Consider the following 27,989-nt stretch of genomic DNA (forward strand, 5'->3'; position numbering starts at 1 on the left):
CAAATATTGTAGGTACTTAATATGTATTTACTGATTGACTAGTTACTACAGGTAAGGAGGGACTTCCCTTTGGGCATATATATTTTTGTGAGATATCTTTTATGGTTGACTTCCATTAACCCAGTTTTGAAACAAACTTTTCTTTGAACCAGATCTTTTAGTCAGTTGTAAGTGATTTAGCCCCTTACAGTGCAATACAAACTCATTTTCATTTTTAAGTTTTATTTTTTATTTTTATTTGCAGCATCTAGAATAGTGTCTGGCACATAATAGATTTTTATTGATTAGAAATTTATTCCAATATGCTATCTTTCACCTGCGTTCTAAGTTTATATGAAATCAAGTTAACTCTTTTCACTATTTTAAACTGAATGGCTAATGATGGATTATACCTGAGATCTTTTTTGTCTATAGGTCTTGTATATTGTACATTGAGTTCTTTTGGTCTTCAGCACACATTGTGTTCTAACGGCATCTTGTGTAACTGGAGCATGGTGTCTAATAAGAGGAGTGGGATGCTAAGGGAGACATCAGAGATTAGCTTTCTCTTGTTATTCATAAAGTTGTTGACTTGTTGGGGTTGTTGGTGTCTTAAACGGGGAGACAGCTTGAAATTGCTCTATCTCTTAACACATACTTCCTATTTTGATGACCATTGATAGGAGATGATGAAGATCATATCAGTATATTCTCCCCTCCCCCCACCCCTGCTGAGGCAGTTGGGGTTAAGTGACTTGCCTAGGGTCACACAGCTAGGAAATATTAAGTGTCTGAGAGCACAGTTGAACTCAGATTCTCCTGACTTCAGGGCTGGTGCTCTAACCACTGCACCATCTAGCTGCCCCAATATACCTTCTTAAAGCATGAAGATGCCCCAGAACTACTATTAATAAAGTCAGTGGTCCTTTTTTTTTTTTTTTTTTTTTTTTTTTATTTTTTTAAAAGGGGGTTTTTTTTTTGTTTTTTAAAAAAAATTTGATAAAACGCTTTTCTGAGGGGGGGGGGGGGGGGGGGGAGGGTAATAATCTCCTGAAAGTACACATAGTATTCAGGGATATATTGAGTCATGCTTAGAGCACTTGTGACAAAGAAAATCTGTGGTGTTTTTTGTCTAATTTTTTCAACAATGGGACTTAATTTTATTAAGATATGGACGCTGTCTTGCCAATGAATTCTTGTTTAGTCACTGCTTCCATATCAATATTGCAGTACATGATTGTTGGAACAGAGGACTTAACTCTCTCTATATATACACATACATATACATACATATGTATATATACACACATACATACATATATATATATATATATATGATTTTCTTGCCCCCCCAACCAAAGGATTTAGAGTGGAGAGTGATAATTCTTTTACATTAATTGGACTTGGTTGGTAATTTTCTGGGTTTTGATGATAGCTCATCAGCTTTTCGGTTTTCCAATTGGCTTATCATTAAAGTAGTTCTGACAGTTGTTTGAGCAGAGATAAATCACTTAACTTTTCAGTTTCATTTTCTTTAAAATGGAGACAGTGCCTCAGAGTTTTTATGGGGAGTGTGCTTTTAAAACCTTAAATTGTACCATATTATCCTTGGTAGAGGGAGGCCTTTTGAGCTCTGAAGTTCTGAGCTGCAGTGGATCATATACTAATCGGTAGCCACTGTATGTTTACCACTAATAAGGTAAATTCCTGGGTGCAGAAGGCCATTAGATTGCCTATTGGAAGGGTGAATTGGAGCAGTTCAGAACTCCCATATTCATCTGAGTGGAGGTAATAAGTTTTGCCCTTGACTCCTGGGCAAACTAGAGAGGCCCAGTCTCAAAAGAAAGAAACAAACAGATAATCCCTTAAATTATATGAATGGACATTACTTTGTAGGCCATGAGTGCCAGGGATAATGTATGAGATTCTCAAATGATTAACAATCACAAGATTAAGTAGGATGGAAGTTTCTTGTGCTTCTGTGGAATTTTAGAATCTTCAAGCTAATAAGCATCCTCTTGGTTTTGGAAAAAGCATTATAGTGCTGTAGAAAGAGCCCAGGATTTGGTAACAGAGAACTTGAGACTCTGACCTTTTGATGATTTAATTTTTCTTGTCCTCAGTTTTCTGATCTGTAAAATGAAGTAGTTGGAATATAAATGGAAAGAACAACAACAAAAAAAACAATGTTTTTTAATGATGATAACCAAGCTACAAAGAATAAACCAGAATTCTGTTGTTGTCTTTCTTCTCTGCAGAAGTAGGGAATTGAAATACTGTCAGACATTTTGCTTACTTTTTACCATATTGCTTCTCTATTTCCTTTATTTTTTTATTCCTTGTGCTAAGGGGTGGATCTTTGAGTAGAAAGGGGAAGAGGGAGAAGACATCTATTAAAAAATGGATGCGATAGAAATATAAGAGAGAGCAATTTTTGAAAAATGAAGTGTTTGGTTTAAATGAACTTTGAATATCCTTTCCTGTTCAGACTGTGTCACCTAGTCAACCTTTGTTTTGAACATAGGTCAGAATTCTATGTAGCCCTCAAGAAATGGGGGGGGGCTGAAATTACAATTTCCTTTATTTCTTTCATGCACGCGCGCGCACACACACATACACATACACACACACACACACACACACACATACACAGAAAGAGAGAGAGCGCTTAGCTTCTCCTTCTGTTCCTTCTCTTTTTATTCTTTTTGTTTCATTGTAGGCCTCCCCCGGGGGGAGGGGGGGGAGGGAAGCTGATTTTCTGTTCTCCTTTGAATATACTGTAGGACAGAAATGAGATTTGATGCATAATATTATTACTACTTACTCTTTACACAAGCAGTCATCTTCTTAAGTTTCAGGATATTGTCCTTGTCAGTCAAGTGAACATATTGCCTGCTTGATAAGGGAGCTTGGCAAAGTGAATGCAGCAGTGGTTGAGAGAAAGAGAGAGAGAAACAGATAGACAGACAGACAGAGACATACATGGGAGTCTGAAGGCCTGGATATTCAATACCAGCTTTTCCATTTAACTAGTTTTGTCAGGTTGAACAATTACTTAAAAAGCCCCAAAAGGGGACAAGAGTATATTATTACCTCATAATCTTCAGAGTATTGTTTGGCCAATCAAATGAGGTAAGTTTTGTAAACTATAGAAATAGCTATACTTTTGCTTTATTCTAATGAAATTGTTATGTACATAAGATTATATAGCAGTAGCTATTGCATTTGGAGAAATTTTTGTTCAAATTTCATTCTTCTTGCATGCTTTCTAAATTGAATTGGAAAGGTTAGATCTCATATACTTAATAGTCAGCTGAATGTGTTCCTAAATCAAAAGGGTACATACTTTTTGTGTATGTCTTTTTATATATTATTTTTTTTTGTGAAATACAGTAGAATTATTCTTGGATTAATTTTGAATCTTTAGTATTGACAGAATCAATACTAACGATTTTTCAGTGTTGCCAGATTCCAGTCCTACTTTCCACAAGTCTTATTAAATTTGCCACTATCTTATTTTCTTTTAATTGCCCGATTCTTTGACCTTTCTAGGCAAGGCTGGATCTACATTTCTTTGTTAGGCCGCATTCTCTCTGTTAGAGTAATTTCCTGAACCAGGGAAGAATGATAAATACAAAAGTCTGAAAGTAGGAACTGACTATTGAGATTTGCTTCTTGCGTATTGATCATATTTTCTTTTTTTTTAATAGATTGTAAAATTTCCTCTAGGAATCTTATCTTTAAATGTATGACTTGTAGATTTAGAATGAAGAGAGACTTGAGGCCATTTAGTTCAGCCTTTTCTCATAGTAATATCAGAGAGGTTATATCAGAGAGGTTAAGTGACTTAGGCAGGGTCACACAAGTTGTAAATTTGAGAGCTGGAATTCAAACCGTCTTCTAATTGCAGTCCCAATCATAAACTGCCTATTTTGAAATTGATTTCCTACAGACATCTAGTTAACATATCTAGAGCAAGGCATATCTGCCAAACTCTCAACTCCTCTTCTCCAATCTTTGCTTTTTTTAGGGCATTACCATCCTTTCATTTGCCAGATTTACAACTGGGATGTCATCTTCCACACTTCTCTCCCTCCCTCCATCCCCTATTCATCCTTTTTACTTGCTAACTCTTATGAATTCTCTCTCCACATCACTCTTAAGTCTGTCTCTCCTATTTATACAGTCTCATATATTCACCTCTCTACTTTCAGGCTCTTATCTGTCTTGGACCATTGCAGTGGTCACCTAATTCATCTCCCTGTTTGCACCCTTTCCTTTTTCCAGTCCATTCTTTACATGATTACTAAAGTGATGTTTTTTTTTTTTTTTTAATTTAATAGCCTTTTATTTACAGGATATATACATGGGTAACTTTACAGCATTAACAATTGCCAAACCTCTTGTTCCAATTTTTCACCTCTTACCCCCCCACCCCCACCCCCTCCCCTAAATGGCAGGATGACCAGTAGATGTTAAATATATTAAAATATAACTTAGATACACAATAAGTATACATGACTAAAACATTATTTTGCTGTACAAAAAGAATCAGACTCTGAATTATTGTACAATTAGCTTGTGAAGGAAATCAAAAATGCAGGTGTGCATAAATATAGGGATTGGGAATTCAATGTAATGGTTTTTAGTCATCTCCCAGAGTTCTTTTTCTGGGTATAGCTGGTTCAGTTCATTACTGCTCCATTAGAAATGATTTGGTTGATCTTGTTGCTGAGGATGGCCTGATCCATCAGAACTGGTCATCATCTAGTATTGTTGTTGAAGTATATAATGATCTCCTGGTCCTGCTCATTTCACTCAGCATCAGTTCGTGTAAGTCTCTCCAGGCCTTTCTGAAATTATCCTGTTGGTCATTTCTTACAGAACAGTAATATTCCATAATTTTCATATACCACAATTTATTCAGCCATTCTCCAACTGATGGACATCCATTCAGTTTCCAGTTTCTAGCCACTACAAAAAGGGCTGCCACAAACATTCGTGCACATACAGGTCCCTTTCCCTTCTTTATAATCTCTTTGGGATATAATCCCAGTAGTAACACTGCTGGATCAAAGGGTATGCACAGTTTGATAACTTTTTGAGCATAGTTCCAAACTACTCTCCAAAATGGTTGGATTCGTTCACAACTCCAAAGTGATGGTTTTTAATACATAGGTCTAACTCGTGCCTAGAAAGCTTCAGCTCCAGGACTTTATTCTTGTTCCATCTCACTTCAGCCAAACAAATGTCAAGCACCTTATGCTTTGTGAGGCATTACCTCTGAATATCAAAAATATAAAGCCCATGCCTTAAAAATGCTTGTAATATATTGAAGGTGAGACTAGGGAGAAGTATATAAAATAAATAGAAGGTAATGGGAGCACTAGTTCCTGGGAAAAGAGAACTAATATTTTATATAGAAGATAATGCTTGAGTTAAGCTTTGAAGGAAACTAGTAGTTCTTTTGAGGCACATTTTGAGCATGAGGGGAATGTGAAAAAAGGTTGAGGTATTATAAAGAAGAGTCACTAAATTCACAACTTGGGGGTTGAACCAGATTAATTGGGAAATTTTAACAATATAAATAAAAATTCAATACACAATTAGTTAATTTGTGGCATAAATAATGTTAATTTGTTATTTTTCAAAGTTGTTATATAGACCATTTCTAGTGGAGTTGGACACCACTGTTGTAAAGAACAGTAAAATCAATTTGCTTTAACAAAACTTTAGAATATATTGGTTGGAAGATAGCATAGAAGAACTGAAAAAAGACTTTAAATGTTAAACAGAGTTTGTATTTATTGAGCGTGGCAGGATAAGTCCAGGAATGCTTTAGGAAAATCACTTTGGCATTTTTCTGGTGGATGAATTATAGTGGGAAGAGACATGAGGCAAGAAGACTATTTTAGGATGCTGTGACATTAGTCCTACCTTTTTGCCAAACAACTTATTTTCTCTCACACAGGAGATTCTGTTTTCTATCTTTGTATAACTTGTTATCCAGGAAGAGTTTGCAATCTCAACCTCTTTGCATCCCTCACTTCCTTTCCTCATGAAGCCTTTCTTCATTTTCTTACCCTCCTGTAGAGATTCTTGAAATTTTTTTGGCCATGATAGGGGAATGGGGAATCATGGACCTTTTTTGGCAATCTTGTGAAATCATACATCCCTTATCAGAATTTTTAAATGCACAAAATAGGAAAGAAAGGAAACCCAATTATATTGAAATACAGATATAATTTTTTACCCCATTAAAATCCATTCATGGATTCCCCCAAAGCAAAGGTTTTATAGGCCCTGTGTTAAGAATACCTGCTGAATGTTTCTTCTCTCCTTGCTCCAATATTACTTTGTTTTTCCTAAGTATATATTTTGTATGTATTTTTATTTGTGTGTTATTTTCTTGGATAAATTGCAAACTGCCAGAACCTGTGTCTAAAGACATTGGAGACTATGTTTAGGAAATGCTGCATGTGCTTATTATATTATTTGGTTTTGCCAGAGTTCTCTCCCCTCCTTGCAATCATCTTTGTTTCAGAGGTTGGTGGAAAGAGTTAGTACAGAAATTATTCTGTAAAATCAAACGTGGGAAAGAAGGGAGAGAAAGTTCAGTGTTCAAAACTTTGTTTTAAAGCTAGAGGTTAGTAACTAAACCTGGCTTTACTACATTTACACCTCAAAAAATCTAATCTCTACAATAGCTATCTCTTAAGAGACACTGCTGCCACTTAACTGTGTTTAAGCCCTTCTGTGTGAGCTGTCTTGAGGATTTTCTACCCACCCACCATTGAAGTTAGCTTTTGACCTCACAATTTTTTTTCTCTGTCTTAAGACACAGTAATCCTCAAGATTTGATGTGGGGTGGAAGCAGAATTAGCTAAATTGAATTTATTCTTTGAGATGATAGTTTTGATTAAAATAATGATTTAACTCAAAACCTAAGTTTGTCTTATCTAGGTAAAATTACTACTTATATTTAATCAAGAGAAAATTAAGTTGCAAGTCATGCCATTCTGACTGTTTAAAAAGAAATATGATTATATTTAATTTTGCATGTTAAGGAAGAGAACAATTTACATTTTCATAAGTTTACAAGCTCAAAATTAGGTGAATAAATGAAAAGCAGTACTAGGCTTTTCCCATATATTCCTATTTCTGTCTTTGTTGAATTACTTTGGACTAAGCTTTAATCATAGTTAACATCTATAAATCAAAAGTTGGCTATGAATTACAATTTAGTTGATACTATTCCATCCCATTTTTTTCAAGCAGATCCCTTCTCTGCCATTGATGCTTTTGTCACTAATCTTCAATTTTTCTCTGACTGTTGACTGTTTTTCTACTATCTACAAACATTCTACTGTCTCCTTTATCCTTAAAATTCCTGTTAGCTATTTTGTGACTAAACTCCTTGTGAAAGGTATCTCTTAAATCAATTTTTGTGCTTCCTTTTACACTCTAAAAACCTCTTTTCAATATGACTTCCTACCTCATCTTTATTTTTCTTGACTTCTCTGTAGCCTTTGACACTGTCAATCACCTTCTCCTTTCCTTTAGGTTCTTGTGACTTAATTCTCCAACCCTGTCTGTCCTCAATTTCACTCTCACTAGCCATGAGTGTATGTGCACCTCCCCAAGAATATGATCTTGGACTTTTTGTATAATCACTTAGTGCTAGATGACATCACTTTGTGACAGCTCCCACGACCCCCATCTTGATATTGATGACTTTCTATTGACTATGACTATCTATTTGTCCAGCCCTAAAGCTCTCTTGTGATCCCCAGGCTCATGTCTTCAACTGTGCCTTTTGAGGATCTTGAACTAACTGTTCAAAAGGCAGCTAGCTGATGTTGCTATAGGACAAGCAAAAGTTTACCCCAAAGTATTGAGCCTAGGGTAAGGAAGAACTGAGTTCAAATTCCACTTCTGATATTTACTAGTTCTGTGAACTTGGACAAATAATTAAATCTCTGTTTGCCTCAATTTTCTCTACTGTAAAATTGAAATTGTATTAACTCTTATCTTGTAGAGTTAATGTGAGGATAAAAAAAAGAAATAATTTTAAAGTGGTTAGCATACGAATACTGTGTTCTTGAGTTGTTTAGTTGCATATGACTCTTTGTGACCCCGTTTGGGATTTTCTTGACAATGAGACTGGAATGGTTTGCCATTTCCTTCTCCAGCTCATTTTTCCAGATGATGGAACTGTAAGTGACTTGTCCTGGCTTATAATGGTTACTAAATGTCTGAGAGTGAATTTGAACCCAAGCAGATGAGTCTTCCTAAATCCATGCCAGGTACTCATATCCACTGCTTTACTCAGCCTGGGCCTGAGATCTAGAACTGTTGACATGACATTCTCTATATCTCTGTACTATGCTCTATAGCCTGTGAGAAGGCTTATACACAGACTATTCCCATTTAAAATCATGAAACTAATCATAAAGTTATTCTGGTTTAATCTTGATGACTAATATCAAGTTTTTTAAGCCATTATAGGGGTTCAGCTTCTGTAGTGGAATGTAGTAATACATTTCTGAGCCATATAATATTTAACAAAAGTTCACTCCAGACACATTTAACAAAGTTCAATCCAGAATAGATCAGTAAGATCTATACTGCAATACTGCAGTATTGGTTAAAATTAAGTGAGACTCTTCTTAACTTCCATAAATGTATAGGAACCTTTCAGGAAGAGGTTTTCACCAAGTCTCCAATGTAGAATACATAAGTTGACCAGGAAACCACACCAGTGATTCAAATTCTAGAAACACAGACTAATTCACTTCTTTAAGAGAAACCAGCATGGCCTATTCATAAAAGGTCTTCCTACCACAATATTTTTTTTTTAAAAATCAGCTTAAAAGAATAAATAAAAAGAAACTGTTAAAGGGTGAAAAGGATCTAGTATTTATATAAAGTTTTGCCTTAAAGTTAAAGATTTAGAAATATTGTCCTCACAACTATTCTAGGAGGCAGATTTATTAGCTTTATCTTCATTTTACAGAAAGTGATTAAATGATGTATTGAAAGTAACACTTTTAGTAAGAATCTGAATCAAGGTTAGAATTCAAGTCTTTCTCACTTCATATATTGAGCGAACTAGCTGCCAGACTAAAAGTTTTGGGAAAATTAAAGATAGAATAGAAGCAAAAGTGATACCATGGATTACCCTCTGGACACACCCTCTTCCCTGTGTCCCCTAACAGGTGAATCTCTCTCAGGTGGTATTAAAGGAGATGGGGGAAAAAACGGAACAAAGTAGGGAGGGTGACAAAGATAAGCTTGCACTCTTAGCTTTTAAACTAACATGTTAAATTTACATATTTAAAAAAAACCTAAGCTATAAATAGAAGATCTGTGGCTTTAATCTGTTCTCCCCCTTTTAATTATGCATGGAAATAATTATGTTTGGTGTTTACTCTAAGAACATAAAAACATTTTTTAAAAATACAGGAGGTAGTTAGAAGAATTTCAGCAAGAAGAGGGTATTGTGAGAGAGAGAAGGGAGTAGACAGGTGATAAGTAAAAGAATTTGGAGTACAGAGGAACTTAGTCCATAAAGAAGAGTCAATGCCCATTGTGGGGAAAGGGGGGTAATTATCCTTTGATGAGAAATAGATTTTATAATGATTCTTGTCTGGGGAAAGGCTTCACATTAGGAAGCTGCCTTCTCAAAGTTATACCTTGGAGAGAAGTTAATATTTGGAAGAACATGATTAGAATTCCTTTGGTTAGTCAATCCTTTAGAGTCAGAGAAGGGATGCTGAAATCTTGGGACTGGAGAAAGGGAAAAACATGGTGAAAGACTTTGTAATTTAGATTTCAAATCACAAGATTTGGGGCACAGAGAGTAACTCCTAATAAGCAAGGCTGATCCCAACTGATGATGCTTCTCTCAGGAGTAAGTATTTCAAAGAGGTGTATAAAGGGGCAAAAAAAATATATATATATATATATTTTAAATTAATTTAAATAAATATATATAATATATATATATATTATATATATATATATATATATATATATATATATATATATATATATAGCAAAATCATACAAGGACTGTAACAGTGGATGAAATTTGGAGCTCTGACCTCGTACTTCAAAAGTTTTAATCCTGTGACAGTTGCTCAGAGAATAAAGAATGAGCAAGAATGAAAATCAGAAAATAAAAAAAAAAAAATGGAAGAAAAGAGAAGTAATGAGAAAAGGCTAAGGAAAATATTTTTGAATGGGGCATAGCAAGTGAAAACTATTAACAAAAGAGATTGAAGGGAAAGAAAAAAATTTTGTACTATTCAGACTTGAATACATTGATGGGAGAAAGAGAAAGATCTGAAAAGGGGTTAAGATTTAACCAAGCTTGATCGGTATAATAATGGTTCCACAGTAGGTAGCTTAGAGTTGAGCTGATTGACCGTGAGACAGATTGAAAAAGGAAAATGTAGGCAGTGCAGGAGTGATATCCTGGAAAAGAATCCACTTGGGGATTGAATGTAGGTGAGGCATTAGCAATTCTAAAGCAAATTGGGACAGCCTATCAGAGAAGCAGAGAGGTCACCTGCTAACAAGGGTCCATAGTCAAAGCTATGGCTTTTCCAGTAGCGTTGTATGGCTATGAAAGTTAATACTATTGCCAGAGAGCCCCTTAGACAATAAGTGAAAATCAAATCAGTGAATATTTAAAGGCATTTTCCCAGACTATTCCTTAGAAAGTTAAATACTAATACTTTGGCCACATGATGAGATAACGAGTCATTGTAAAAGTTCTTTATATTGGGAAAGATTGAAGGCAAGAGGAAAAGGAGACAGTAGAGTATAAGATGGATGAAGGTCATAGAAAAAACAAACATGAATTTGGAGGATAGAAGGGCCTGGGTGTTCTATGATCTGTGGAGTCATGAAGAGATCACTGAAATAGCAATAACAATAAAGACAGTGGGAAATGAAAGAATGATAAAAGACTCTGTCCAGATAAAGGAATTTTAGAGTTCAGGAACATAGAATTAGAACATTTGTGAATTACAGGTATGATTAGTTTTGTATCTTAAGTGGGTTAAAGAAAGAGTTAGGTCATGGTAATTGAGTGGATAGAGAATTTGGGAAGTAGGGTAGGTAAGGAAATATCAGTATTGTCCCTTAGTATGAGGAAAAGAATTTAGCTAAATTCCTTGAGTGATATTTCTAGTGCCTGGTATATGATAGAAGCTCATTATTAATGGTCAAATTTAATCAAGTTGACTACACTCTTGACCCTCCCCCATTGTCAGAGATGGTTTTTAAGTGGGTTCTTTTTCATGTATGATTTTTGACTAGATGACCTTGTTATCTCTTGTAGGTCTGAGATTTTGTGAGTCTGTTTTGATATAAAGAATCAGTGTCAGTCTTTTTAAAAGCCTTAGAAAATTCGTAATGGTCATCCCTTCTAACTATCCTTAGTTGTCTTTATATACTGTCATCCTGTTACTAACCTACTTTTCACCTACATCATTCAAAATATTTTCTTTAAAATTAATTTTTTTCTTTAAATGGTAGTATTGCAATAGTATAAACTTATTTTTTTCCATTTTCACATATGGCATTTCAGCAACATTGTGGTTTTGTAGGAGCAGCCTAGGACCCTAACTAGCATGTTGAATATTGTTGCTATAGAACTGTGTCTCAAGTTCCCAAATAACATTTTAGACACAACCTGGTGGTTGAATTAAGGAATGCATGTGTTTCCTTGATGCTGCCTTCTAATTAGTTTGTTAGCCAATCTCCAAAAGTATTGTCAAAACACTTCATTCTGAATAGCTGTTTAGAAAAATACTTAATAAGCCCCTTTATACCGATGCTAGGAAAGTTACATTTATCTGTTGCTCAATCCAACACAAAAGGAATAAACCTCAGCAAAATAGTAGCAGTTCTTTTAACATTTCAAGCAATTTTCAAGCAAAGTTGGAAAAACTTTGGATCTCTGTCATGAAATTATTTTTTTTATAGAAAATGAAAAAGGGAAACAGTTGAACAGTTCTCATGTCACCCAAGAACTGTTTTTGGCTTTTAAAGAATTAAGGAAAATATACTGATTTAAACAGAATCACAGAATTTCAGAATTGGGAGGATTGCTAGGGTGGGAATAATAGAATCCATGAAAGGATTGTAATCCCTTCTACACTCTATGGATCCTTGATGTTTGGAAGAAGTTATGAATTGATAGAAGAAAGGATAGGTAGGGCTAAAACATAGGGTCATAAATTTGAGTAAAAGATAAAACCGCCTATTCAGAAATCATTTATTCCAACTTTTCATTACACAGTTCAGGAAACTGAGGTTCTTAGAGATGAGATTTGGTTCTAGATTCTCTGACTCCAGAGCCATTGCATTATAACAAAGCTCAAAATATTTTAACCGTACCAGGACTAGATGTTGCTGATAGAAAACTCCTTTAGGTCAAGGAGAGTTTGACTTTCTTCTTTCTATCCACATGATCAAACACATAGCAGATAATGTAATAAAAACTAGTTGCATGTTAGCATTCTCACTGTTGGAATTGTAGAAAAAGATGAAAAGAGGTAGAGTAGTTGATGATACAAGATGGATTGAGAATTAATTATATAGCTAGGTTCAATTTCCCCTGAGATCACATTATTCAGATTTGCACTGCATATTTCCATGGGGCTGAAACCGATGATGGTATTTTGTATAATTTTAATTTAAAATAGTATATTTGAATTTACATGACTACAAATTGGGACCTTTCTGTAAACAGATTTCCCACTGCTTCAGTTTGTTAGGAAGTCTCCAAAAGACACTGACACTTTTATCAATAACTTGGATGAAGGCATAATTAGATGGTATGGTCATCAAATTTGTAGTTGAACAACAGAACTTAAAGGAATTTAGGGAGTTAATTAACCCCCCCCCCCCAATATCTTGAATCAAGATGAGTCTAATCAGATAACATTTAGGAGAGGCAAATTAAAGTCTTATAGTTGAGTTCAAAATAATCAGTTTGGTCTAGTGTAAGATGGGAGAGACTGGGCTAGGTCAGCATTTTGAAAAAAATCTAGTATTTTAGTGGACTGCATGTGAGTCATTGGTATGATGTAAAAGCCAGAAAGTCATTGCTTCTATGGCTAAAGAGATCAGAATGTTTTTCTGCTTTACTTTGGTCAGACCACATCTGGAATATTGTGTTCAATTTTGGAGGCCACAGTTTCAGAAGGACATTGATAAAATGGAGAGAACATAGGTTTCATATAAAGACATATAAGGAGAACAGACTTTGGGGGGGGGGTGCCAGAGTTAGGTTGGACAGAATAGCTCAAGTATTTCAGAAATATGATAGGAGAAAAACCCGCCAAGATCTCTTTCATGTGGGCCAGTTTTTCTTTATTTGAATCATTAGGACAGCTTTCTTTTTACTTAAGTATAAGTCCAGCATTCAAGTAGTCCTCACCTAAGGAGCTTGACCCATAATTTCTATTTAGTTGTGCCACCATAGAAAATTGGATGCAGGGAGTCCAAGCAAATTAATGTTCTATGTATCCTTGATGCATATTCTTTACATGTTAAACAGACTTCCTTGTGTTAAATATTACGTGGTCTGTAAATGGATCTTTTTATTAGAATCCCACACCTAAGCTACTTTACTTGTTTGAGTCAGGCCTGCCTCAGAACATTTAGCTGAAAGCAAAATGAGAGGTATTAGGTGTGTTCTGTTTGGCCATAAAAGGTATAGGACCAGGAGCAATGACTAGAATCCACAAAGAACTACATTTAGGCTTGCTATCAGAAACAAAACTTTCCTCACAATTAATTAGAGCTGACTAAAATTGAATGTTACCCTTAGGGGAGGACTCATTGGGGATTTTGAGGCAGACACTGGATGTGACTACTTAGTGTCAGACCATGTCTGGAGTATATTTTATAGGAAGAATTTCTTTTCAGGGAGGGTTTTGGCCCTATAAAACTTTCAAAATTTTTTGCTGTTAGATATTGCATTCAGTTTTGTGTCATTTCCTTATTTGACCAAAGTGACACCTATATCTTTATGTCATTGATAAAAATGTTCAACTGCATATATAGACCAAACACAGGTTCACTGAGCCTTCAAGTAATTGGCTGTTCTTTGGCTTTGATCATTTAATAGCTAAATACACTCAATTATACTAGCCACTAATTAGCTAACTCATTTCTCCAACTTGTCCGCAAGAATTACATAAGAAACTTTCTTAAATGTTACGCTAAAATTAATGTTTAAGTGACTTTGTATAGTATTTCACCTCATCTACCTAGTGACTTTCTGGAAAGGAAATTAGGTTAGACAGACCTAGTACTAATGAAGTCATACTGGTCTTCTGTGATCACCAGTTCATTTTTTAACTCTCCTAGCTATCTCTTTAATAGTACATTCTGGAATTTTATCAGAAACCTACATTTTATTATTATTCCCAGACTTTTGGTTCTCATTCTTCAAAGTCTCAGAGGTCGCTATGGTGGCTCGTTCCACATGTTTGTAGTTCTATCTGAATATTAGACTTCAGTTCACCTCACTTGAACTAATCAAGGGCAATGGCTGGGGGAAGTGGAGAGTACTCTTCTTACCTTACCCATCTTAGTTCTATCTTCAGCACTAAATTTATTTTCATTTGTAGAGAACACAGAAGCAAAACTGGAATGGAACAAGCTTTGTCTAATCATAACTATCATCATCCCACTTACCCAGGGCAGTTTTTTTTAACCTCTCTTTTTCAAGCCCTCTCCTTCTCTCCGCCCCCCCCCCCCCCCCCCCCCCCCCCCCCATTCCCACCTCCCCTGCTCTTCCCCCCCTCCCCCCCAAGTAATAGTGTGGTGTGTTATTTTATTTTTTTTAAGTCCTCTTTTCCAGAGTCCTTGGCCTTCCTCTGGCAAACACCTTTGATTCCCCTTCATCTCCCCTGCTCATTCTGAATTTTAGCTGTCTTAACACTTTTTACAGAAAGATACCATGTCATGCTTTCATAATTCAGTCCTCATCATTATCTGTTCTGTCTTTGATCTTATGTTTGTCATTTTGAAATGGTTCCTTTCACCTGCCTTCATCTGGATTGTTTCTTTTTTCTTTTCTATCCCCCTTTCCTGAGGACTATTTTTTCTGGGGGGGAGGGGAGGAGCTACTCACCTTCCTAAGGTAATTTTTCCCTGAAGAAGTCCATGGAAGCCAATTTTAAAACAAGTCAATTACTGCTAGGGGGAAAAATACTTATAGTTAAAAGATGACATTATTCTAAGTTGCAGTACAGTGATCTTGATAATGAAGGATTTATACAAATACCTATATATTGGGAACTTACCTGGAAAAAAGCCCACATCAATATTAAAAAGCTTGATAACTAGTTAAAAATTCTTGTACTTAATTTAGGTATAGACTATCAAAAATGTATTTTACTTCCATTTTTGGTTCTTAATAACTAAAAATTTTAATTTCTAGCTAAAGGGATAAAATGTTACTACAAAGAAACAAGATGCATCAATATAGTTTTTCCAATTGAGATTTAATTATGCACATAGATAAAACATTGAAAAAGAAATTGAAAATTAAAATCTGTGGTACAGGTCAGGCTATATACACAAGCCTTGTCTATCCTCTATCAGTCTGTTAACACAAACTATTAAATGGTAGCTCTTTTTACAAATTCATATCATTTCCTATTAGCAAACAGTTTCTACTTATTGGTGTGAAAATCATATCCAGAATAATATTTTCCTTTTTAAAAATTTCTCATCTTTTGAAAGATAGAAAGTTATCCTTAGGACAAATCTAGGAAATGATTGGCTGTTTTGATTCTGGCCTAGAGCTCCAGTAAATATCCTTATCCTTTTGAAAATCATTTTTCTTTAATCAACATGTTGCTTATTGTATGCCAGGCAGTGTGTTAAGTACTGGGGATACAAAAAGAGGTAAAAGACTGAAGTTTTTTCCTACCAGTTTACAGTCTAATAGAGAAGACAACATATAAACAAATATATACAGAATAAATAGGAAATGATTAAAGGAGGGGAAAGCCTTGGAATTAATGGAAGTGAAGTCTTTTCTGTAGATGGTGGGATTTAATTAGTTCTTCAAAGGAAACAGTGGATGTCAATAGTTGAACCTAGGCATAGGGGACTGCCAGAGAAAATGCCTGGACCTAGATCTTGTTATTGGAATAAGACACCAGTGTCTTTTTGAATACAGGGTGGAGATTGAGGTATAAGAAGACTAAAAGGTAGGAGTGGAGCTAGGTTATGAAGGGCTTTGAATGCCAGACTAGCATTTTGTATTTGCTTCTGAAGGCAGTGGGAAGCCACCAGATTGGAGTAGGGAGAGACCTGAGGCAGGCATGTCTACCTGCACTCTGTCACAATAGTCTCAGATGTGAGGTGGTGAGGGGCTGTACTAGAGGGGTGACAGTGTTAGAGGAAAGAAGGGGGCGTATATTCAAGAGATGTTGTCAGAATGAAAACATCAGGCCTTGACAATAGCTTAGATATAGAGATGGAGAAATAGTGATAAATTCAGAATGACTTCTAGGTTGTGAGTCTGTGGGACTGAAAGATAGTTTAACCTACTGTAACTGGAGGATTTGGGGGGAGGGATTTTTGTTTTGAAATGTTTGGAAGGTAATTGACAGTATGAAGTTAGAGTTTAGCAGAGAAATTGAGGCAATATAGATAGATTTGAAAATCATCAGCATAGAAATGCTAATTAAATTCATGGGAGCTGATGAGATCACCCAGTGAAATAGTATAGAGAGAAGAGAAGAGGGTATAGGACAGAACTCTGGAGAATACTTGCTCCTGGAAGTTACCGGAAAGGAGACAGAAGGAAAGGTTAGACAAGAGAAATAAAAGGATAAAATATGACCATAAAACCTAGGGGGGAAAAGAGAGTATCAAGGAGGAGAGAGTAATCAGCTCTCTCAAAAGCTACAGAGAGGTCAAAGAGAATGAGAATTGAAAAAAAAGGTAACTGAATTTGGCAATCAAGAGATCATTAGTAACTTTGGTGGAATAAAAGGTCAGAGGCCAAATTATAAGGGATTAGGAAGAGCATGAGAGGAGAGAAAATGAAGACATATTTTAATTTCAAAGGGCAGAAGAGATGTAATGTGATAGTTATATGGGATATTTGAAAACTAGTGAAGGAGTAGGAATGACAAGAGGAAGCAAATCTGTTCCAGGAGGCATGATAGAATGGTGGTAGTCTCTTAAACTTGGTAAGGTCATTTAATTGTGAAACTCCATTCATGAAGGAGGAAATAATTGTAATAGGCAGTTGAGTGTAGAAGATGAAAAAGGGAGATATAGTACATGAATGGCCTCATTTTTTTCCCCTGTGAAATTGGAGGCAAGGCTTTCTGCTGAGAGAGTGGGTGAAGGAGAAGCCATGACAGATTTGAGGAGAGATGAAAAGATTTGGAAGAGCTGCTGTGGAGAATGGGACAGTGAGTTAATAAGGAGGATATAGTAGAAAAGCCTAGCCAGCAGTAAGGTATAGAGTTGGATTGGTTCACCAAGGACAATTTGGGGAGAAGAGTAGAAGTGGTTGTTTCAGGGGAAATAGTCTGGAAGAAAAATCCAGAGAGATCCAAGGGATTGGGTCACGGTGTGGATGAAAAAAGTAGGGTAATATAAGCTAAAATAGAGGCTGCAGTACTGTACGCCAGTAGTTTATGGTCAGATAAATGAATTTCAGAATTCTTTTACTTGGAAAAATAGTACCTTTGTGGGTAATGGCAAGATGAAGAGTATGAACATCTTTGTTGTGTGACTGATGTGCAGTGGAGAAATATGCTCATGGGAGGGGTGAGTAGGTTGAAGAACTGAATGTTGAGGATATTTGAGGGAGAACCAATATGTCCGTTGAAGTCTCCTCAAGACAGGAGTTGAGTTGGAAAGGAAAAAATATATTGGAGGGAAAGGAGAAAAAGGGAAGAGTTTATCTTAAAGAGGTTTTATTTATATTGAGATTTAGGGATGAGGACAAAATAGTATAAGATTTTAAAACTGAACCTTTAAATATATTTTTGTAAGTAGAGGTAAAATTGAATCTTAAATATATGTAGGGAGAGATAATGAAAATAATATTTAAGGAAGTTGGGGTACACTGGAAAGAAAATTAGATTTGGAGTTAGAGGACCTGTTCTTGCTTCCTGGTTCTGTTGCCACAAAAATGGCAAGAAACTCCTTTCTACTGTGCCCACTTATGAGAAGTTGTGTGTGTGTGCATGACAAAATTGGAAAGGCTGGTTAGAATTTAAATTGTTATGATATGCATGTCATGAGAGAAAGGTGTTTATGTACTACAGTAATTGTGGAAATTAAAATGAAGGTATAAAGCCATGTAGATTTGAATCCACATTACTTTATGATATGATGAATGTTTTTGAAAGAAATGGCAAAGTTGACAAAGGATGAGGGGAGATCATGTTGAACTCAGTATGGGTTAATTAAGTTTTGATCTCAGAACCAATTTAGACTTTTAGTTTTCTAATAAATAATCTAACTCTTGGAAATTGACCAGCTGCCCAAAAGTAAGGTAATAAAGGGGTTGTTCCTCCCTTCTTATGTCTTCCCCTTTTATTTACCATGTAACTGGGTGTGTGTGTGTGTGTGAGAGAGAGAGAGATTGAAAAATGTCTGAATAATTCAGTATTAGTTCATTTTAAATTCTGCTATATTTATTCAGTCTCCTGCTTGGCAGTTTTTGTTCACCATGTGCAGAGATGTCTAAATGACAGAACAAAAAAGTATTTTAATTGTCAATAAAGACATAAATATAAAATAGATGAATGCTATTGGAATAGCTCTCCTCCTCTCCCTCACACAATATAGTGTGTGTATTGTGGCCAGGAAGAATAGAAATATGTCCATTCAGCCCTCAATGAATTTCAGACAAAATATGAGGTAAAAAGGAAAACAGAGCATTTCTTTTGGAAATGAAATGCATTTAGGAGACTAGTACAAGTCCCACAGAAATGGCCAGAACCGGCTCCTGAGCATTTGTAAAACTTTTGTCAAAGGATTCAGCTTGCCTCTTTATTTTTTTATATTTTAAAGTCTTGGGCTTTTCTCGACTCAGAATCTAATTGGTTCAATTCAGATGGCTGCTGCTGTTGCTGAACTTGTTTTCTACTTTTTAGGCGACACCGGTCAGAATGGAGATGGGCAGCAGACCGGGCAGCTATTGTCAGCCGCTGGAATTGGCTTCAGGCTCACGTCTCTGATTTGGAATATCGAATTCGGCAACAAACAGATATTTACAAACAGATTCGAGCTAATAAGGTAGGAAATTAATGTGTCTGGTGTGTTTCCTCCCTTGTAAGTCCATTTCTTTTTGACTTTTAAATGGCTATTAACTATGTCAAGAAGACTGGTTAACATAATGTTCTGATACAGTGGCTTAATTTGTTTAGTGTATTGCTCAGTATATTGCACAAACACTGTTGGGTTAGACATTAATTTGGACATGTGTTTGGAACATTTTGTTCATCTAGGCTGACAGGGAGCACAATTATGCAAAGGGGCTGCATAATTTAAGCCAATCATTACCCTCAAATAAATTAAATATTATGTATTGTTACTTTGTCTCATCACCTGGAAAGGAAATCTTGTGCATAAAATATTTGAATCTTTATTATTCCACCTTTATATAACCCTATTTTATTGCTGGAAATGCTTCCTTTAATATCATATTCTTTATTCTGGGTTCTATAACATTGAATGTTCCTATAAAATCAGGCTGGCAAAAATAATTTAAGTACCTAGTAATTAGGGTATGGATTTTTATGAATTTACCTTATAGAAGGGATAGACTTTTAAAAATTTTTGAAAATAAATGTTATATTTGCTTATAGTCAGAATGATGTTACTTTATGTTATTATATACAGTTACAAAAAAGTTTGTGTGTGAGGCATCCACAGCCTTTTCTCTTAGAATTGGTATGATTGTGAATTATATTATATTACCACAGTGAGATTACTTATAGTTTTCCATTCTTGAAAACATGTTTTTGTAGCCTTTTGTATTCAGATATTGAATATTGAATTTGAGAAGAAAGCATGGGGTGGGAGAGTGAGAGAGAGAGAGAGAGAGAGTGTGAGAGAGAGAGAGTGTGTGTGTGTGTGTGTGTGTGTGTGTGAGTGAGAGAGAGAGAGAGACAGACAGACAGGTCAGTAGTGTCTTTGATTTCCATGCTTAGCATGTTTATGGTTGCTATGGTTTTGAAGTCTCTTGTTTCTTTGCTATCTTATTTAGTTATTAACATTAATTTTAATCAGCAATCTTTGTTAAATCTGATCCTAGTGTTTTATGTAAAAGATAGTAGCACTCCTATCTAATTGTATTCTCTGTACTTCCACTGAAAAGCCTAGAGAAAATTGCCATGGAATGAATGATGAAAAGTGATGTGCAATCATTCGCCAAATTTAATTGGAAGCAATCTATATTTGATTCTTCCCCTGGCTAGGGCAAAAATTCAAGCAGCCTAATACTATGACATCTATAGCTAAAATATTGTACCTTCTTGTTATGATCATGTGAGCTTTCACTTCCAAAGCAAAACTTGGAATTAAAAAAGTTTTATCCCTAAGTAGTTTAAATATTATTACCTATTAGATTCATCATGCATTTCTGCTTATCCTGAATACAAAAGAAGATGAAATATGGACCATAGTATTTCTTCTTCCCCCCCTGTAACTACATCATAATCTGAGTGTTGTATTTTTGAGTGTTAATAAAAATTAGTAATCAAATGGTAATTTCAAAATTTATGAAGATTCTCTTCATGTTAGGAAGTTGTTATAATGGTGATCAGTGTTCCCTTTTTCCTTTTTTGTTTGGTCAGGCAACTTGTTAGTCTCAATACTCCAAAGATTGGGAAACAATTCAGTTTTACTTTCAACTATTACTAATTGATTATGTGAGTCATTTCCTCATACCTCAATTTTCATCTTTACTTCTTATTTTGAGGAAATGATCTCAGAAATTTTTTATTGTAGGTCCATTCATCTTGAGAATCTCTAGAAAGACATCTAGGAACTGCTTATTCTGGAATTGGTTTTGGCAGTATTGATAATTCTGGTTTTGTGTATGTCTAAGCTCTTCTGCAGCAAAATGCCAGCAAGAAGGCAGTAATTTAACTGGGAATGTTACTGCCCACTAAAAATATGTTAACAAATGTTCAACTTAAATTCTATTTTTATGATTCTGTCATCTTTTCTCCAAATGGGAGAGTTTTTCAGAAAGGTGCCATGTCACCATTTGTTGTGCTTTTGGTTCAGATGCGACTTAAAATTTTAGAGTGACATTACTAAATTTCATACATAAGAATTTTTTTCCCAGATTGATATCTAGAGGGCAGATTTTCCTATTTCATTATTTGTCAATATATTAAGCAGGAGTTTGACTTCTTTGTGAGGGGGCTTATTTTTTGGTCTTTTCTTTTCACTAGTTGAGTCCAATCATAGTTGCTAATTCTAGTGCTGTTTGGTTTTTCCAACATTAAAAATACATTTTAAAGTAATTAGTAGGAAATAATTTATGCTAAACCTGGAGCAGCACTTTAAAATAAAATGGGTATATATGTATATATACATTCATTTATGTATTCTACTGTTTTCACTGCCTTTCATTTAAATAAATTTAGTTTCTCAAAGTCTTTGAGATACCCCCTTTCCTCCACCAATTCTAATTTTGTCTTTGAGGAACATATCCACTGCCTGTGAAAACTATAAAAACTAAATTTTAGTGGTTACTATTGGTGTTTGTTTTAGAGGAAGTAAATTTCAGTTTTTTAAATCTCTTCCTTCTTCCTACCCCATGTCATTTCTGTAAACTATGCTTGAAATATTAAACTGGAGGGAATGGGAAGGAAGAGAAGTGGCACTGAAAATGAAAGTCATCTTGAGAACCCAGCTAACTTTATTGTCTGCTCTCTTCTCATAAATTAGGAGTACTTCTCTCTATTTACTTGATAAGCTGATGTTAATAAAAAAATGTATGTTCCTTTTGGTCCCCCATACTTTCATTTAGCCATCTAAACCCTGGAATTAACTAATATAAGTGACCAAGTATTGAAAAGTATTTGTGAGGTCCAAGGAGTAATCAGGTTAACCTTAACAAAAGGACAAAGCAGAGTTGGAGCAATAAAGGTCACAACACACTTACAGAACACTATAGAAACTATAATATAGCATGTGACTTCCATCATTAAACTCATTTGTGGTAATCCTGGTCCTTGAGAACTGTTTCATAACTGATGCAGTTCATGATTGTTGATCTCAATGTGTACCAGAGGAGAGTTTTGAAAGAGTGTGGAATTGTGTAAATACTTCTTTTCCTCTGAGAAAGAAAGCCAAAAGTAATGGTCATTTCTGTACCTCTGACTATGAATTTCATTATCTTTAGAAGTTACTAAGTTGAGATTTTGTAGATTGAGATATTTAGTTTTCTGATCCAATCCTTTATATATATTAATCTTCAAATGAAACGCTAAAATTTATTTTTCTCTCATCCCTTTTATGCTTTTTGAAATAGTGTTTTTTTTTTTTAAAGCCTGTAGCTCTGATGGGGAGGGGGAAACAAAAGGATGTAGACCACTCCTGAGTTTTTCCCAAGAAAGAAATTCATCCTGCTACTTACATACCTTTGAACCATTCCACCTGGGAGTTATTCTTTAGTCTTGGTGTGTAAAAAGGCCTTTCTCACACTAGCTTCTGGCATATATTAGAGGCAATGTCACTGATATGTTCTCTTGGACTAAAAAAATTAAAGTAATTTTGTTTTTATTTTCTTTTTAATAAAGTTTAGGGCTCTCATGCCCCTTTTCTTCAAGTATTGACATTTTTTTTATGGATTTGGTTAGTTACCATGTCCTTTGAATTTTGGTCTTTTGTACAGAAGTAAAGTATATTTCTGAATCCCTCTTAGGGCTTGTGGCTCTATAAAAATGGGGGCAGGGGGGAGGTAACATGGAACAGAGGAAATCTAAATCCTTTACTATTCATATGTTTCCACCTGTCCTTTTATTTTGTTCTTTTAGCACTGTCACACTGATAGTTTTGAAATATGCAATATGCCAGTACTGTTAGTCCTAGACTTTTTAACTAGAGGGGATTGGTGGGAAGTTGTAGTCACAACTCTGCATTAGAGGTCTTTTTAGTGGTCTTACTCTCTTGTAATCTTCACATCTACAGGTCACTAAATTCTTCTGCCATAAAAATGTGCACAGAGGAAATTGTGAAACAGGAATTTATTGGATTTATTTTTTTATTTGGTAATTGTCATTTTTATGTTAGGTTTTAGACTGCATAGGCTGACTTAATTTAGAGCAAAAAGTTGGCTGACAGTCATTGTGAACAAGTGTTGGCATCTCTTTGAAATTTATGCACTTAGCTGCATCTCTTAAAATCATTGTGGTAGTGGGAAGAGGACTGGAATAGAGAAGCCCAGAGACCTGAGTTCTGGACCTTGTTCTGCCACTAACTAGCTTGGACTTAGTTTCCTCAGATGTGGGACTAGATGATTTTTGCTGTCTAGTTCAATTTTTATATTTTATCATTGTCTTCAGATGGGAGGGGCCAGGTTTTTGGTAACATTTTACTTGTTTGAGTTGATTCCAACCCATCAAAAGAAAGTGTCTCTTACCTGCTTCCTTTCCCTTTTCATTTCCTTTCACTTGAGAGTCCTTTGAGAAACAGATTTGACAGTTCTACTTTAAAAGTATTTTGGTTTCTGGTTGATATTACAGCTCTTAGTTGCAAGATGCTCCATAGTTTGCAAGTGGTTTAACAATGGAATAATTAGCATTATCAAGTCAAGGGAACAAACATTTATTAAACACATTACTTGAGAGAACTTATAAGGTTGTTATGTCACTCAACAAATATTAAGTGCTTCCTTTGTACCAGGCACTCTGCTGATTTGTGGGAATACAAAGAATGGCAAAAACCAGACCCTGCTGTCAAAGAATTTACATTATAGTGGAGCTGAGGGGTGGGAAGCTTGCAAACAACTGTGTATATACAAGTTATTTACAGGATAAATTGGCGAGAACAAAGGAAATACTATCATTATCAGGTATTGGGAAAGGCTTCTGAGGCTAGAAAACTAGAGAGAGAATTTCAGATATGAGGGACAGATAATAGAAGCTTGGAATAGGGAAATGGAGCATCTTAACTGAGGAACCGCAAAAAGTTAGAGTAAGAATATGGAAATATAGGAAGAAGTTGTAAAGAGCATTAAAAACCAAAGGATTCGATCCTGGGAGTAATTGGAAACCACTGGAATTTGTTGAATAAGGGAATGATATGGTAATACTTGTTCTTTGGCAAGATTATTTAGGTACCTAAGAATGGGGAAAAGCATGAAGCACAGAGACCCTTAGAAGGCTGTTGGAGTAGTCCCAGTGTGAATGGTGAAGTCTTGCATTAGGGTCATGGCAGTGCCAGAAGGGACAAGTTGGAGTATATAAAGAAAAGATATTGTGAAGGTAGAATTAACAGGACTTGGCAACAAAATGAAAATAGTGGATTCAAGAGAGTGAGAATTTGAGAATGACATTTTCAGATTGTAAGCCTTAAATTGACTTGGAGGATAAGGATGTTGGGTAATTTGATATAAAATGATTTTGAGTATGGATACAGGTCTGAAGGGATAAAGACACAAGATTAGTTTGGCTTCTTTAACAAGTAGTTGAAATTTCCTTGACCTTGAGAGTACTTTGAGGGAAGTAGTTAGTAAAATTGGTTAAATGAAGCTGAGCCAAATTATTTGTGGGAGGGAGGCTCAAATGGTGAAGTGTGAAATTTGGATTGTTCTATGTTCTTGAATAAGAGAGAAAGATGATATTGGTGATTTAGGAAGATTACCTCCTAAATTCTTGGATAATTCCTGTTATTTTGGAAGATGATCACTTTTATTTGTACATGGCTTTATAGGCATATGAAAATTTTTGTTGCTGTTGTTTTGGTTTGACTTGGGTTGTGGGTTATGGGCTTGGGTTTTTTTTTTTTTTTTTTTTTGCTTTGTTTTGTTTGTTTGTTTTGCTTTTGGTCTATCAGGCCTGTCTTTGAGATCATTTTTGAGAATCAGGCCCACAACTAGTTGAGTCAGTTTTGGACTATGGAATAAGTGTTCCTGGTCTTATTCTTGGTCTTTTACTTATATTCTAAACTTAGTTTTCTGAATGGGCACTGTACAGAGTAGTATTCCAAAGTGGGATAACTACACTACCTCTCAGGAACAAAGTTGTGACTTTTTTGTTTTTCTGAATAATCTTATATTTTCTTTTTTCCCCCTTCATCTTTTCATCCCATCTCTAATCTAAAGTATTTTATAAGATTATAAGGGATTTTAGAGAGCATCTGACCTTCCTCATTTAACAGATGAGAAAATAAAACTTAGAGACTTGAGTGGTCTGAGGTCATATAACTAGTTAGTGGCATAGACAAGACTAGAACCCAGATTTCTTGACTCCCAGTCCAGTGTTTTTTTTTTTCCACTATGCCATGATTTGTAATCTCTCTTTGATTCTTCCAGCCATCTCCTCTGCTCTGAACTGTCCCTGCTCTTGCATTTCATTAAGTTGGACCCATCTAGGAAGTAAGTTTCTCCACTGTTTCTTGATGTTCTCTGCTTTCCAATTTTTATGTTTGACCTTAGGAGGGAGTCCAAAACCTTAAATAATGCTGAATGAATTCAAGAGTTTGAAAATAAATTGTGGTCGTTGGGGACATAGTTTGAAGGTCTTTGGAGTGTGAAAGGAGGTAGAGCAATTTAGTCTGTGATGTACATCTCAGTTGCAATTGAGATAAATTAAACAAAACTATGAATATTAGAATCCTAACAAGACAATCTGATCTTGTTTTCATGAGGCCCTGGTAAAACTCTTTGTGTTTAAATTGTTATGAAGTTTTGTGTCTACTAAATTCACCTCTACTTTTTCTGCCAAAATCGACTTGTTTGGCTTATGTAGAGGAGCTTTGTGACGATTTTTTTTTCCTTTTCGATTTTTTTTCATGAACTCTGTCTCCTGGAAGATATAAGCTATCAATCTGGATTGGGTGCTTTGCTTTTGTCCTTTGTGCTTGGGGTAAACATTAGTTTGGAAAACTTAAAGCATCTTTTTTATTGTGGTATTGTTGGTTTGTATACATGTTGCAGAGACCATCCTAGTTCTTTTCACCCAAATGCTTTTGTTGCTCAAATAACAGTTGGCTTAGATGACCATCTGTACTTAGGGTACTAAAAAATGTGACTGGAGCCTCTTTGGTAATTATCCATACCGCCCATTAACCAAAAGATCCACAGATTTATCCATTTTTTAAAAAGGAATGTAATATAATAATCCAATATTAAATTGCAGGATTTTTCATATGAAAGTGTATTTGACCTTAGAGCTGTGTTGTGATAATTACAGAGGACAAGAGGGCTGCGTTTCCATGTAAAGACTGAAAGTTTGGATCTAGATGTAGGACCTTAATAGTTGAACATGATTGCTAGTAGACTTGTTAAATGGTTTGTGTGAGCAAGAAAAATTGCTGTGGGTATGATGACTTTCTTGAGTGAAGCATAAAGAATCATCATTCCCTTTGAGATTAAATACAGGTAAAAATCTGTAACTATATAGTACTGACTGATCTCTCTCTCTCTCTCTCTCTCTCTCTCTCTCTCTCTCTCTCTCTCTCTCTCTCTCTCTCTCCCCTTTCCCTCTCCTCCCTCTCTCTTCCTCTCCCTCTCTCTTTTCCCCCTCTCTCCCCTTTCCCTCTCTCTTTTCCCCCTCTCTCCCCCTTCCTTTTTCCCCCTCCCTTCCTCCCTCTTCTTTCTCTCCCTGTTCTGTTCCTTCTTTGTCTCTTTCTCATCTTCTCTCCTGCAGGGGTTGATAGTTCTTGGTGAGGCATCTCCTGCAGAACACACAGCAGTAGACTCATCCCTTCCCTTTAATACTGAGGTGAAGGCTGAACATGGGACTGACAGACTGGTAAGTACACAGAAGTGAGTGGGGAGAGGGGGAAAATTAATAAAATACTGAGTGGTGGTGGTTGTTAAGTTGTTCATTCATGTCTGATTTGATGTCATCCTATGAGTTTTTTGTGTATTGGGGATTTTGTAGCAAAGATAGTAGAGTGATTTGTCATTTTACAGATGAGGAATAGTGGCAAATAAAGAGATTAAGTGACTGGCCCAGAATCATACCACTGCTATCCTGGTTTCCAGGGCTGCTTTTCTATTTTCAGTAACTATATTGAAAATATGATCCTTTTTACTGCCATGTCTCGTCAAGGTACAAGTCCCACAACCTAGGCAATTTAAAGTATCATAGGGTATGGTCATTACATAGAAAATTTCTGGATTTTGGAATAATAAGAAGGGAACATGACTAGAGCAAGAAATCATTATTACCTCAGTTGAACATGGGAAACATTTGAAGTTTGTTTCCTCATATCCTAGAATATATGTAGTTTTTAGAACCCAGAATCTAGATTTTAAAAGAGAGCTTAAGTCCATCTAATATCACTCATAAATGAACCAGAATCATTGTAGCACATCCAAGGATTAGTTATTGAGCCTTTTGACTTTTGCTTAAGGGAAGGGACTTACTATTTTCTGAAGCAATTCATTTCTTCCATCCTCTCTCCTTTCCTCCTTTCCTCCATCTCCATCTCTATCTCTTTCTCATATTTTCTTTATATTAAACCTAAATTTACTTGTTGCATGCATTGCTCCATGTTCTTTGTTCTTATCTTGATTGAAGAGCAAAATCTGAACTCTCTTCTATATAATTGTTTTTCAGATATTGAGAAACTGTTCCCCTTGTCCATTTCCTTCAGTGTCGCCACTTCCATTCCCAATATATATTCTCTGTATTCAATATCCACAGTTCTTCACCTGAGGCTCTTCAACATCATGGTTTGCTCAATTTTTGGAATTTCTCCAGCTTTTCAATAATGGATCTATGATAACAATGCTGGAGTTCTCTCCAGTGATA

The 27,989-nt window shown here is 35.5% G+C and overlaps 1 protein-coding gene across 8 annotated transcripts in view; it reads left to right on the forward strand.

Annotated features, from left to right (window-relative positions):
* The window catches only part of KANSL1 (KAT8 regulatory NSL complex subunit 1), a 180,484-nt gene that overhangs the window by 111,639 nt on the left and 40,856 nt on the right, over positions 1-27,989 (forward strand). For 6 of the 8 annotated variants that reach the window (XM_031965944.1, XM_023502457.2, XM_012548451.3 and 3 more), the window contains 2 exons: positions 19,143-19,284; positions 26,877-26,981. In XM_031965944.1, coding sequence (XP_031821804.1) covers positions 19,143-19,284; positions 26,877-26,981 — 247 coding nt within the window. The remainder of the gene's footprint in view (positions 1-19,142; positions 19,285-26,876; positions 26,982-27,989) is intronic. The other 2 variants (XM_031965947.1, XM_031965946.1) reach the window with 1 other exon arrangement.

This window comes from Sarcophilus harrisii, chromosome 4 (genome assembly GCF_902635505.1).
Source record: "Sarcophilus harrisii chromosome 4, mSarHar1.11, whole genome shotgun sequence".
NCBI classification, from domain to species: Eukaryota; Metazoa; Chordata; class Mammalia; order Dasyuromorphia; family Dasyuridae; genus Sarcophilus; species Sarcophilus harrisii.